Genomic DNA, 12,216 nt, shown 5'->3' on the forward strand with positions numbered 1-12,216 from the left:
GAAAAGGGATAATTGGGTTTTACAAAAGTCATCAGAGAAAGTATAGAAACTAAATGGTTGCAAACTATGTTCTCTGATTTGGGCCTTTTGATATGGTGTAAGAAAAACAAAGAAAAAGGCATCTACAAACCGCCTAGATCCTGGGTAAGTTGCCTCAAATTAATATTCTCACCAATTAAATATTTATCAATCTTCCGCTCTGTGCTAGGCACAGATGCTCAGAAGTCTAAAATATGTCCCTGCTCTCCAGAAACTTCCCTCCCTGGGGAGATAAGACCTGATATCTTTCCCCTCACTTTGTTTACAATTAGTTCTGCTGGCAAAATTCTTCAGAGTGTCTCTGCCTACCTAGGGAGCTGGTTTCACTACTAGGATATATTCATTTTCCTCCCCTGGGTCTGACATAATTGTGTCTGAAACTACCTCATCCAGTGAAAATTATATTCTCTCCTAGGTTCTACACAGTAGTGCTGTTTTCCAAGAAATGTTTATTCATAATAAAAAGCTGCTAATGGTGACGTGGTCCGGAACTACTGCTTTTCAAGATCTGACACCGAGGGTAGAGAAATGATAGTTGAACTGACATATCCTCCCAGGCTACCAGTACTGTCTTCAACTTCTAACCTGAACATGAATAATTCAAAAAAGCTAAATCCTAGAGATGAAATAATTTGAGAGTAAAATCTAAGCAAGATTAAAGGAACAGGGATTACTTCTATTTGGCTGGAAGAAGGCCAAGAGGCAAATTAATAGCCATTAATTACAGGAAGGATTATTATGTATTTATTAGTTTTATTCTTCATATGTTTGTTTGTATTGACAATATACATATGTCCTTTTCTCTCCAGACAGAACTCAAACTCTTGAGAATAGAGATTATTTCATGCTTTGGAACTATTTTCCCAGCGACTAGCGAAGTGCCTGGCAATAATATATCCTTAATAAATGCTTGTCCATTATTTGATTGATCATTCAGGCTAACCAGATGTTCTTCATCTTCTCTGAGAATGGGAGAAATCCAAAGCTAACATGGGATGGGCTACTTGGGAGTCTGAGAAATGGTATGCTGATGACAGGTTTTTATTTGCCCAGGGTAGATTAGATTGCACTTTCAAACAGTTACTTTCTAAGTCTACAAATATTCCACCACTTCTACTCTCATTCAAATTTTATTTTTTATGCCTAGGACTTCCAAAACTTACTTGAATGCTTCTTGCCTGTCTCTCAGCATTCATCGAAGAGCAAATCTGTTAGATTCTAATTATTTGCTACTAAATCTACTGTGGTGCCATATATCCTTTAGGCAAGGGGTTGCTTTTCTTGATTTTATTGGGGGTGGGGGGTGGGGAACAGGGTGCCACATGGAATTTCCCCCCAATTAAATAAACTAAAAGACTTTTATTTTGAGAATTAGAATTGTAGAATTCCAGATCACTTCTGTAGGTGCTGAAAAATATTTATTCAAAATAGAAGAGAATCGAATCAACAAATAAAATCAGACAGAGTTAAAAGGACGTTAGTTGAGTCTCTAAACCTCAGGTCAGAGGTTACAGTGGGCATTGCTCAGGGATAGAATTCTTTCCTCCCCTAACTCTCCCTCCTGCTCCATCCTCCCCTCCCCTTTCTTTTGCTCTATTTCCTCACCACGAACATCTGAGAAAGACGTTTCTCACTCCCCACCCCTCCTTTGTGGCTCTAGAGGACACATCTTTGCATCTTTTATGCACAGAAGGCAAGAATCTGCCTCGGCATTCCATTAGCTCACTGCTTAAATATTTGGTAGTCCAGGCCAAGTTTTCACAGACGCCTTGCATTGTTAGTTTAGGTATAGCTCTCCCCAAGGCAGGAAGATGTTAGTGCAATTAGGTACTTAATAAGTTATTTAGGTGCTCAGATGGCTCTGAAATCTTCTAGGTGCCAAACATGGTCCCAGGGAGCCCTTTGCCGGCCTTCGAGATTCTATCCCTTTCTCTTCCATAAGTCCTTCGAGAATCCATGCAACACACTGGAGGCCTTCCTCAGGTTTTTTGTTTGTTTGTTTTTAATATCTTGAGATTGAAAATGCTTTAGAGGTTTTTGAAGATGAAGTATTTTTCAGCTCTAATAGTGACTGAAAAGAACTACAAAAAAGCCAGTCTGGAGAATCAGCTCTGAAGTCAGGAGGACCGGAGTTCAAATGTGGTCTCAAGACACTTAACACTTCCTGGCTGTATGACCCTGGCAAGTCACTTAACATAATTGTCTCAGCAAAAAAAGAAAGAAAGAAAGAAAGAAAGAAAGAAAGAAAGAAAGAAAGAAAGAAAGAAAGAAAGAAAGAGAAAAAAAGAAAAAAAAAGAAAAGAAAAAAGTAAAACAAAACAAAAAGTCTGAAATATAATGTATAAACCTACAATGCATATATTGCTGACATTAGTGTCTACTTGGGGTCCTAATCTGCTGCTGGCTTCCCTGTTAAGAATTACTATCTCTAGTGTACTCTTGGTTCTCTTGTTGGGTCTAAGTGTTTTCTGTATTTTTAATGACTTCCAAATAAATTGAAATTCTCCTTCCTTCTTACCTGTTTTTGTTGAATACTTCTTGATGGATAGCTCTAATAAAACACTAACTGAACAAAGCTTGAATCTTTCTCCTCCAAAGAATCCTTTCATATTCATCCTATCTCTAAGGCACATCTCAAGACCCAGCAGGTTCAGAAAGTCTTTCCAAATTATCCCTGAAACTCTTTTTTGGGGGAGGAGGAATATGTGACCCTCACTCCTGAACATATTAATATAATTAATAATATATTAGTATTAATAATATTAAGATGATATTTGCCTATTAAAATATTCCCTTTTCCAACTGCATATCTATATAAAGCTGAGTTTTAAAAATATATTTCAATCAAAACAATTTACAACAAACTGAATGCAGAAGCAGATAAGAAAAATCCACTGCCCTTCTAATCAGATTTTCAAGAGGCTTGCAAAATCTTTTTTTTTTTTTAATAGCGCTTTTAGAGCACCAGACCTAAAGTCAAGAGGAGTCACTTAACCCCAATTGCCTCAGCAAAAAACAAACCAAAAAAATAACTATTTTCCAAAACAGTGTCAGAAAAAGGGTATTTTTTCATTAAAATATTTTATGTTAACTTGTAATGGGTTTGTGATTCTTAAAATGAAATTTTAAATATTTAAAAATTTTGTCCATTTTCATTTCAAATCCAGTAAAAAATGATAAATATAACCCACATAAATAAAAGCCCTTTGGGATTCTCAATCATTTTTAAAAGTGTTAAAGGGATCCTGAGACCAAATATTTGAGAACCACTGGTCTAATAAACAGGGATGTCTCCCTTTCTTGACAGTTCATTGACTTCATTGCTTTTATTAGTAATGGATATAATATAAGCTCTTCAAAAGTGGGTATTTTTTCATTCTTTGTATTGATATACATAGTGCCTACCACAGTGTCTGGCACATTGTAATATCTTAATAAATGCTTATTGATTGATTCCCAGACCTGAGGGTAAGAATTCCTTCTAATATAAAAAAGAGGCAGCTAAGTGATACAGTGGATAAAGAGCTGGACCTGGAATCGGTAAATGCAGTATCAGACACTTCACTAGCTGTGTGACCCTAGACAAGTCATCTAACTTCTGCTTGCCTCAGTTTCCTCATATGTAAAATAAGATTAATAATAGCACCTATGTCCCAGGGTTACTATAAGAAATAAATGAGATAACAATTGCAAAGCACTTAGCACAGTGTCTAGCACATAATAAAAGCCACATAAACATTATCTAAAATATGTCATGGACCTTCATGTGACAATATTTGTCTTACTAATTAATGGCTGTTGATTGAGACTATTCATGATTGCAAAAGGCTTCTGGGTTATCAGCTCCTCCCTGAAGAACTGATAGGGAGACATCCTGTGTATGAGAAGGTTGTGATTTGCACTGGTGGAGGAAATGAATGCTCACTCACTCATGCTCAGATGGCTAAATCCTTTGAAGAACTGAAACTATCCAAAGTGTCTGACTTGGGGCTCACTGGAACTTCAGAGAGAATCCAGAACCAGATTAAAATGTAGCTGGGAAATGTTTAACAAGATAAATAAAATTATAATTTAGTATAGATAATATTAATTTGTGGCTTTTTAAGGATATGACAGCCTGAAGGAATCCATTTCTATTTGATTTTGATACTCCATAATTAGGTCATCTCTAAGGCATCTAGGTGGCTTAGTGGATAGAGAACTGGGCCGGAAGTCAGGAAGACTCACTTTCCTAAATTCTAATCTAACTTCAGACACTTATTAGTTGTGTCTCGACAAGTCACTTAATCCTTTTTGTCTTAATTTCCCCATCTGTAAAAAGGAAGTAGAAAAGAAAATGGCAAACTACTCCAGTACCTCTGCCAAGAAAAGCCTAGATGAGATCATGAAGATCAGACACAACTGAATATCAACAGCATAGTCCCTTACTTTTTATGAATCAATAATTTAGGCTAAGAAAAATTGAATAATAGAAATGGAAGAAGGAAAAACCTCCCTCAAATCAAACTCCATTTCCTTTCAGCTCAACACAGATTAGTAAATGGTATTTCCTTCCACTTTCTTCTTCTCCAGTAGACAAGCAAAAATTGTTATCCAACACAATCAGGTCTTTAATTTTTAAAGATTTTCCTGTATTTTTTGTTTTTTAATTTAGAAAGCATTAGTGAATTCTAAGGAAGATTTCTCAGGCTATTATAAAAAAGGACTTGCCAAACATAAAAACTTTTCAAAAATGACAGGGAACAATTCTTTCCTAGAGGAAAAGAAGGAAAGTTTTTCCTTTGATGTTGTTTATGATTTCTTTGTTTCCTTGCCCAAACCTTCATTTTATCTTACTTATTTTTGATTTAGATAAGTGTACCACTTCTGAAATGGAATTAAATAATCCAACATTCACATAAAAAATAAATTTCAATTTTCATTAAAATATTCTATTAATAAAAAAATTCATTTTTAAAATGAAAGTGACTATAGTCACCTGTACTATACCGTTTTTTAAAGGCAACACTTCATTCCTATCAGTTCAATTTAATTCAGGAAACATTTTGTAGGGACCTGCTAAGATCTCAGCACTGGCAGAATTGAAACAATAGCCACCCACAAAGACTTTCTCCTGATAAGATCTAACTATCCAAGAAGTAAATATAAAGTAAATTCAAAGGAGTTTCCAGGGGGAGAGAATGCTAAGGAGGGATTCATGGGAATGAGCAGAGGGAATCAAGAAAGGCTTCCTGAATTGCAGCACCTGTGTGTGGGTGAGGAGGATGAGTATTCTAGAAATAGAAGACTACTTGTGCAAAGTTAGATTCCTATATGGGAACCACTAGGAAATTAGTTTTATGTTTATTTTTAAAATTAAACTATTTTGTTTTCACAAAGATTCACTCCCTCCCCCTCATTCCTACCCATTGAGAAGGCAAAAAACAAAACAAACCAAAACCAAGACCCTTATTACAGACATGTAAAGTTCAGCAAAACAAACTCCTGAAATGGTTATGTCCAAAAAAAAAAAATATACCATGGCCTACATTCTGAATCCAACAGGTCTCTATCAGGAGGTAGTTTGCATTTTTCAATATGCATTCTTTGGAACTATGGTTGATCATTAAATTGGACAGAGTTCATAAGTCTTTCAAAGTTGTTCATTTTTACAATATTGTTTTTGTTGTATAAATTGTATTATGTAAATAAATTCTAAATCTAGCAGGTCAAGTTGAAAGACAGAATGAGTAAAAGGAAGTAATATGAAATAGAACATATGTGGGCTCTAAATGAGAAAGTCTTTAAATGCTAGAAGAATGTGTATTTTATACATGAGATGACAGGGAACGACAGAAGATTTTTGAGTAGGAGAGTAATATAATCTGATCTGTGTTTTAGGAATATTAATTTATCAATTGTGTAGAGCCATGGATTGAAGAAGAGAAACTGGAATTAGGGACACCTTTAGGAAGCTATAACCTAGACAAGAGGTGCTGTGGTCTACTTAGGTAAAGACTATAGAAGTGAATAGGAAACTTAAATAAGAGATGATGGTTAACGACAGCTACAGATAGAGACTGAAAAAGTGCCCTAAAGATGGACTATGATCCTCTGTAACAGAGATAAATTGTAGTGATGGATCATGAAAAGCACCAATCTGGGACACTTAGGTGGTGCAGTGGATAGAGCACCAGCCCTGAAGTCAGGAGGACTCTAGTTCAAATCTAGTCTCAGACACTTCACATTTCCTACCTGTATGACCCTGGGCAAGTCACTTAGCCCCATTGCCTCAGGAAACAAAAAAGAAAAGTACCAATCTTAGATGTCCAGGAGATTTGATAACTTGAATGGATAAGGGTGTTGAGCATGGGGATTTGGAGCTGAGGATGATTTCTAGATTGTGAGCATTGAATTTCAAACCTGGGTGACTGAAAGGACAGAAAAGTTTGAAGATCAGAAAGTTTGAAGGAGGACTGCATTTTAGGTATGAGATATAGACACTATAGTATCTGGATATATCCAGTGAAGTTGCCCAGCAGGTAGTGGCTAACACGGGAGCTAAATTCAGTTGAGATTAGGGTTAGCTTTAAAAGATTTGGGAGTCACTAGCCTTACTTTTATGATTGAACAGATAGGAACTGGGGAGATCACCAAGGAAGAGGTTATAGAGTTATTAAGGAAAAAAATCCAGGACAGGGTCTTGGAGGACCTTACCCACTCAATTGGGCAGGGGGAGAATAATTCAAATCTGTCAATGGAGACGAAGAAGTATTGTCCAATAGGTCGAAGGAAACTCAGGAGAAAGCCCCGGAGAAAGTCCCATGATTATTAAAACCTATTTAGATTTTTCCTTGAGCATTAGTTATTTTTAATGATTAACAATCTTTTCCAATTTGGTATTATCTTCTTAGACAGGAGGCTAAGAAATCTGCTTAGATTATTTTTCTCTCCTAAATTACCTCCTCCTTTTACTTTATTCTCCTTTTCTGGGACAAGTTCCACCTTTCTTCTTCCTTTGCCTCTTCATTGGAGGTTCAAAAATGGAAATTGTATTTAGGTCTTTCAAAAACTTTTACAATTTTTTTTTCAAGTTATATTCCCAAATATAATTTTTGTGGACTACCTTTTTTATGGATTTTGATATGATCTAACTTTTTAAAAAATGGATATTGATGCAAAAAGTCAGCCCTAGACAAAATTTTGTAGTAGCTGGGAATTTGTTTTCTTTTTTTAAATTTTTTTATTTTAATAGCTTTTTATTTACAAGTTATATGCATGGGTAATTTTACAGCATTGACAATTGCCAAACCTTTTGTTCCAATTTTTCCCCTCCTTCCCCCCACCCCCTCCCCTAGATGGCAAGATGACCAATACATGTTAAATATATTAGAGTATAAATTAAATACAAAATAAGTGTACATGTCCAAACCATTATTTTGCTGTACAAAAAGAATCAGACTCCGAAATATTGTATAGTTCACCTGTGAAGGAAATCAGAAACGCGGGCAGGCAAAAATAGAGGGATTGGGAATTCGATGTAATGGTTCTTAGTCATCTCCCAGAGTTCTTTCACTGGGCGTAGCTGGTTCAGTTCATTATTGCTTCATTGGAAATGATTTGGTTCATCTCGTTACTGAGGATGGCCACATCCATCAGAACTGGTCATCATATAGTATTGTTGTTGAAGTATATAATGATTTCTTGGTCCTGCTCATTTCACTCAGCATCAGTTCGTGTAAGTCTCTCCAGGCCTTTCTGAAATCATCCTGTTAGTCGTTTCTTACTGAACAATAATATTCCATAATATTCATAAACCACAATTTATTCAGCCATTCTCCTATTGATGGGCATCTACTCAGTTTGGGAATTTGTTTTCAAAGCCAGTCAGATTTCCAGCTTCTCCTTTTTCTTCTAGTTCACACTTCAATGTTCAGTTAGGAATGGAATATCTCAAACTTCCTGATATCTTGGACAATATAAGTTACTAAAGCATGGTTTATGAACTTTTTAAATATATTTTGATAACTGTATTTCAATATATAGTTTTTGATTTCCTTTGTTGTCTTATTAATTTTATGCATTTAAAATATGATTCTGAAAATTCTGAAAAGAAGTACATAAATTTCACTAGACTACTAAAGGGGACCATGACACAGAAAAACTTAAGAGACCTAAAATGCTATATCTATCAAGGATATTTTAATTGAATAGAGACCAAAGCAATCTTCAAATATTTGAAGAGCTGTCAAATGGAAGAGGGATTAGGTCTGTTCTCTTTGGGCCCTGGAAGGCAAAATCAATAGTTTGGGTAGAAATTTCAAAAGAAGGACTGCCTAGATAGAACCTTGAGAGATGCCCAAATAGGAAATGGGTAACCTTGGGAAATAGTGAGTTGCCCTTCACTAGAGGTCTTCAAATAAGGGATTTTGTATAAGAATTTTTTGGTCACAAACAGTTTGAACTACTTGTTCTCTGATACTCCTTCCATCTCTGAGATTCTGTGAAAGATGTAAGTTATATACTAAACTAGAGGCTCTTTGCTAGAACTTCAATCAAAAGCCAGCTGGCTTTTGGACCCAGCAGGTAGAGGCTGTGGAAAAGGATGTCCCATTGTTCCTAAAGTCTTTTCACTTAGACCAATGACTATTTCTGGTGTTCCCCACAAATCTAAATCAGTAGTAAGTGGAAACTTCATTTTTACTGTGATTACTGATAGATTATCTGAATAAATGACTGTATCTGGTTAACTCTTATTTTTCAATAAAATCAGGAGTGGTTGAGACAAAGCATCACCTATCAGGAACTGCCAGAATTAATTCACTGGGGAAAAGCCATTATTTAGTGAGAAAAAGGCACTGATTACTTTCCACATCAATGCCTACTCCATTTCCCTAAAGCTTTGCTGGCTCTTTCTGAGCTGAGATCCCTTAGTTTTACCTAGATTGTAATTTGTAGTACAATTACTTGCTAACAAATCTCCATAGTGTAAGAAAACTCTACCTTTTTTCAAGATTTTTAATTAATACAATGCCTTGAATTTAAGCTCATCAAGACAAGCTCAACAATTAATGTTTTACCTTGAAACACTATCTGAAATTACACATTGTTGGATTTTAAAGTTTTTAAATGCCCTCTTTTAAATCTTTAAGCCTAAAAGGATTCACCAGTTTTCTTCAAATTTTGGAAGATTTCCTCAGCAAACTACCATGGGAAAATGTTCAATTATGGCTCTCCATCAGGGGCTCAGCACTTTTAGCTGGACGATGTTCTAACTTGGTCAACAAATGGTCTTTGTGCAATTCTACCTCATGCCCCTTATTGACTACATTATTTCTGTTCTCTGTACAATATGCAAGATGTCTATAACAAAATATTTTCCCCAAACCCACCCTTCTCTGAATTTCCCTATTTTTGTTGAGGGTCCTGGCTGCCCTTATCACCTAGGTTCCCAGCATCAGTGTCAGCCCTGACTCCTCACAACACTCACCTCATATATCCAGTTGGTTGTCCGATTTTATTTCTACCTCTCTCACATCTGATACCTTTTCTATTCTCACATAGCCACTCCTCTAGTAGCAGCACCCTCATCCTTTTTGCCTGAACAGCCAAATATCCTTCTAACTGGCCTTCCTGCCTCAAGTGTCTTTCTGCTCCAATCTGTTCTATACAGGTGCCAAACTGGTTTCTCTAAAACGAGGTCTGACCGTGTTATTCTCCCACCAAATAAATTTTGGTGGCTCCCTATTACTTCCAGGATCAAACATCCTCTTTCTGGCAATTAAAACCTTTTACAACCCAATTCTTCCAAGTGTGGGCTTTTTCAACAGCTGTCTCCCATGCCAAGAATTCATTGCCTCCTGTGTAGTTCAGAAATGGTGAGGGGGTTACCATTTAATAAAAAAGCTGGAGAGATCTCTAGAAGCAAAGCAAAGTTTATTATACATTCTCCTGAGAATCAGGCATCCAGCAGACAATTGAAGGGAGGAAGCACCGTCCTGGGCAGGGTCAACACTTTTAATCCCTAATGCAAATACCCCCACCCACCACTAACCCTCATCCCCATTGGCTGAGGATCTTAACATTCTAAACTCGGGAACTACTCAAGGAATTGAACTTGACCAATAATAAGTACATAGCTGCCTATATTTGACTGAAATAAAGAGATGCTGATGTCATGGGAGGATAGCAGGAAGGGACTTAAGTATGCCCTTGACTCAATGCTTAAAGTCCTTCAGGCCTACTCAAACTTTGAAATAAATGAAGCCTTACTCGATTTTCACAACTGTCTTAAAAGATTTCACCTCATCTCATTCACTCCTCACCTCCACCACTTAGAATACCAGTTTCTTCAAGAGGTAATTCAAAAGCCACATTCTACATGAAATTTGTCCTGATTTTTTCCCCTCTCCCAACTGCTCATGCCTTCAGCCACATGTAAGTGGGATCCCCCAAATGTTGGAGCAGTTTCAAGCTTAATAGCTTAAATACATATATATAGTTTAATTAATTTATTTTAGTAATTAATTATTAACAAATTATTTAGTATACATTAATAAATTAATATTACTATATTATATAATGATATATAATAAATATATATATTTAAGATATTAAGCTATATATAGCTTATATATAAGCTATATATAACATATATTATAATATACATATAAGCTATATACAATAACATATATAATATACATAATAATATACATATAACTCATATATGATAATATATAAAAATATATAAGCTATATATAATAACATATAATATATATAATATACATATAAGCTATATATAACATGTATAATAAATATATAACATACATATAAGCTATATATAATAATATATATACAATATATATAAGCTATATATAACATACATATAAGCTATTCATATTTATAAGCTATATATAATAACATATGTAATATATATATAACATATAAGCTATATATAAAAATATACATATAAGCTATATATAATAATATACATATAAGCTATATACAATAACATATAATATACATAATAAAATACATATAACTTATATATAATATATAAAAATATATAAGCTATATATAATAACATATACATAATATATATAACATACATATAAGCTATATGTAATAATATATATACAATATATATAAGCTATATATAACATACATATAAGCTATTCATATTTATAAGCTATATATAATAACATATGTAATATATATAACATATAAGCTAATAATAATATACAATAATATACATATAAGCTATATACATTAACATATATAATATATAATAATACACACATAAGATATATATAATATATATAAGCTATATATAACATATATAATATACATATATACACATATAAGCTATATATAATACATATATACAATATATAAGCTATATATAACATATATAATATACATAGAAGCTATATATAACATATATAATATATATATATACACATACAAGCTATATATAATAATATATATACAATACATATAAGCTATAAATAAAACCATATATAATATACATATAAGCTATATACAATAACATATATAATACACATAATACACATATAAGCTATATATAATGAAATACAATAATATACATATAAGCTATATATAACATATATAATATACATAATATACATATAAGCTATATATATAATACATATATACAATATATAAGCTATATATAATAACATATATAATATACATAGAAGCTATATGTAACATGTATAATATATATAATACACATATAAGCTATATATATAATACATATATACAATATATAAGCTATATATAATAACATATATAATATACATAGAAGCTATATGTAACATGTATAATATATATAATACACATATAAGCTATATATAATACATATATACAATATATAAGCTATATATAACATATATAATATACATAGAAGCTATATATAACATATATAATATATATAATACACATACAAGCTATATATAAATAATATATATAATATATAAGCTATATATAACATATATAATATACATATAAGCTATATATAACATATATAATATATATAATACACATATAAGCTATATATATAATACATATATACAATATATAAGCTATATATAATAACATATATAATATACATAGAAGCTATATGTAACATGTATAATATATATAATACACATATAAGCTATATATATAATACATATA

At 33.1% G+C, this 12,216-nt stretch overlaps 1 protein-coding gene across 1 annotated transcript in view; it reads left to right on the forward strand.

Moving 5' to 3' along the window:
- Positions 1 to 5,558: 5,558 nt before the first annotated feature.
- Positions 5,559 to 12,216, forward strand: part of LOC116420578 (translation initiation factor IF-2-like) — a 61,736-nt gene continuing 55,078 nt past the window's right edge. The window contains exon 1 of the mRNA XM_031946375.1: positions 5,559 to 5,597. Within this exon, the coding sequence (XP_031802235.1) occupies positions 5,559 to 5,597 (39 nt within the window). The remainder of the gene's footprint in view (positions 5,598 to 12,216) is intronic.

Source organism: Sarcophilus harrisii, chromosome 1 (genome assembly GCF_902635505.1).
Source record: "Sarcophilus harrisii chromosome 1, mSarHar1.11, whole genome shotgun sequence".
Taxonomy (NCBI): Eukaryota; Metazoa; Chordata; class Mammalia; order Dasyuromorphia; family Dasyuridae; genus Sarcophilus; species Sarcophilus harrisii.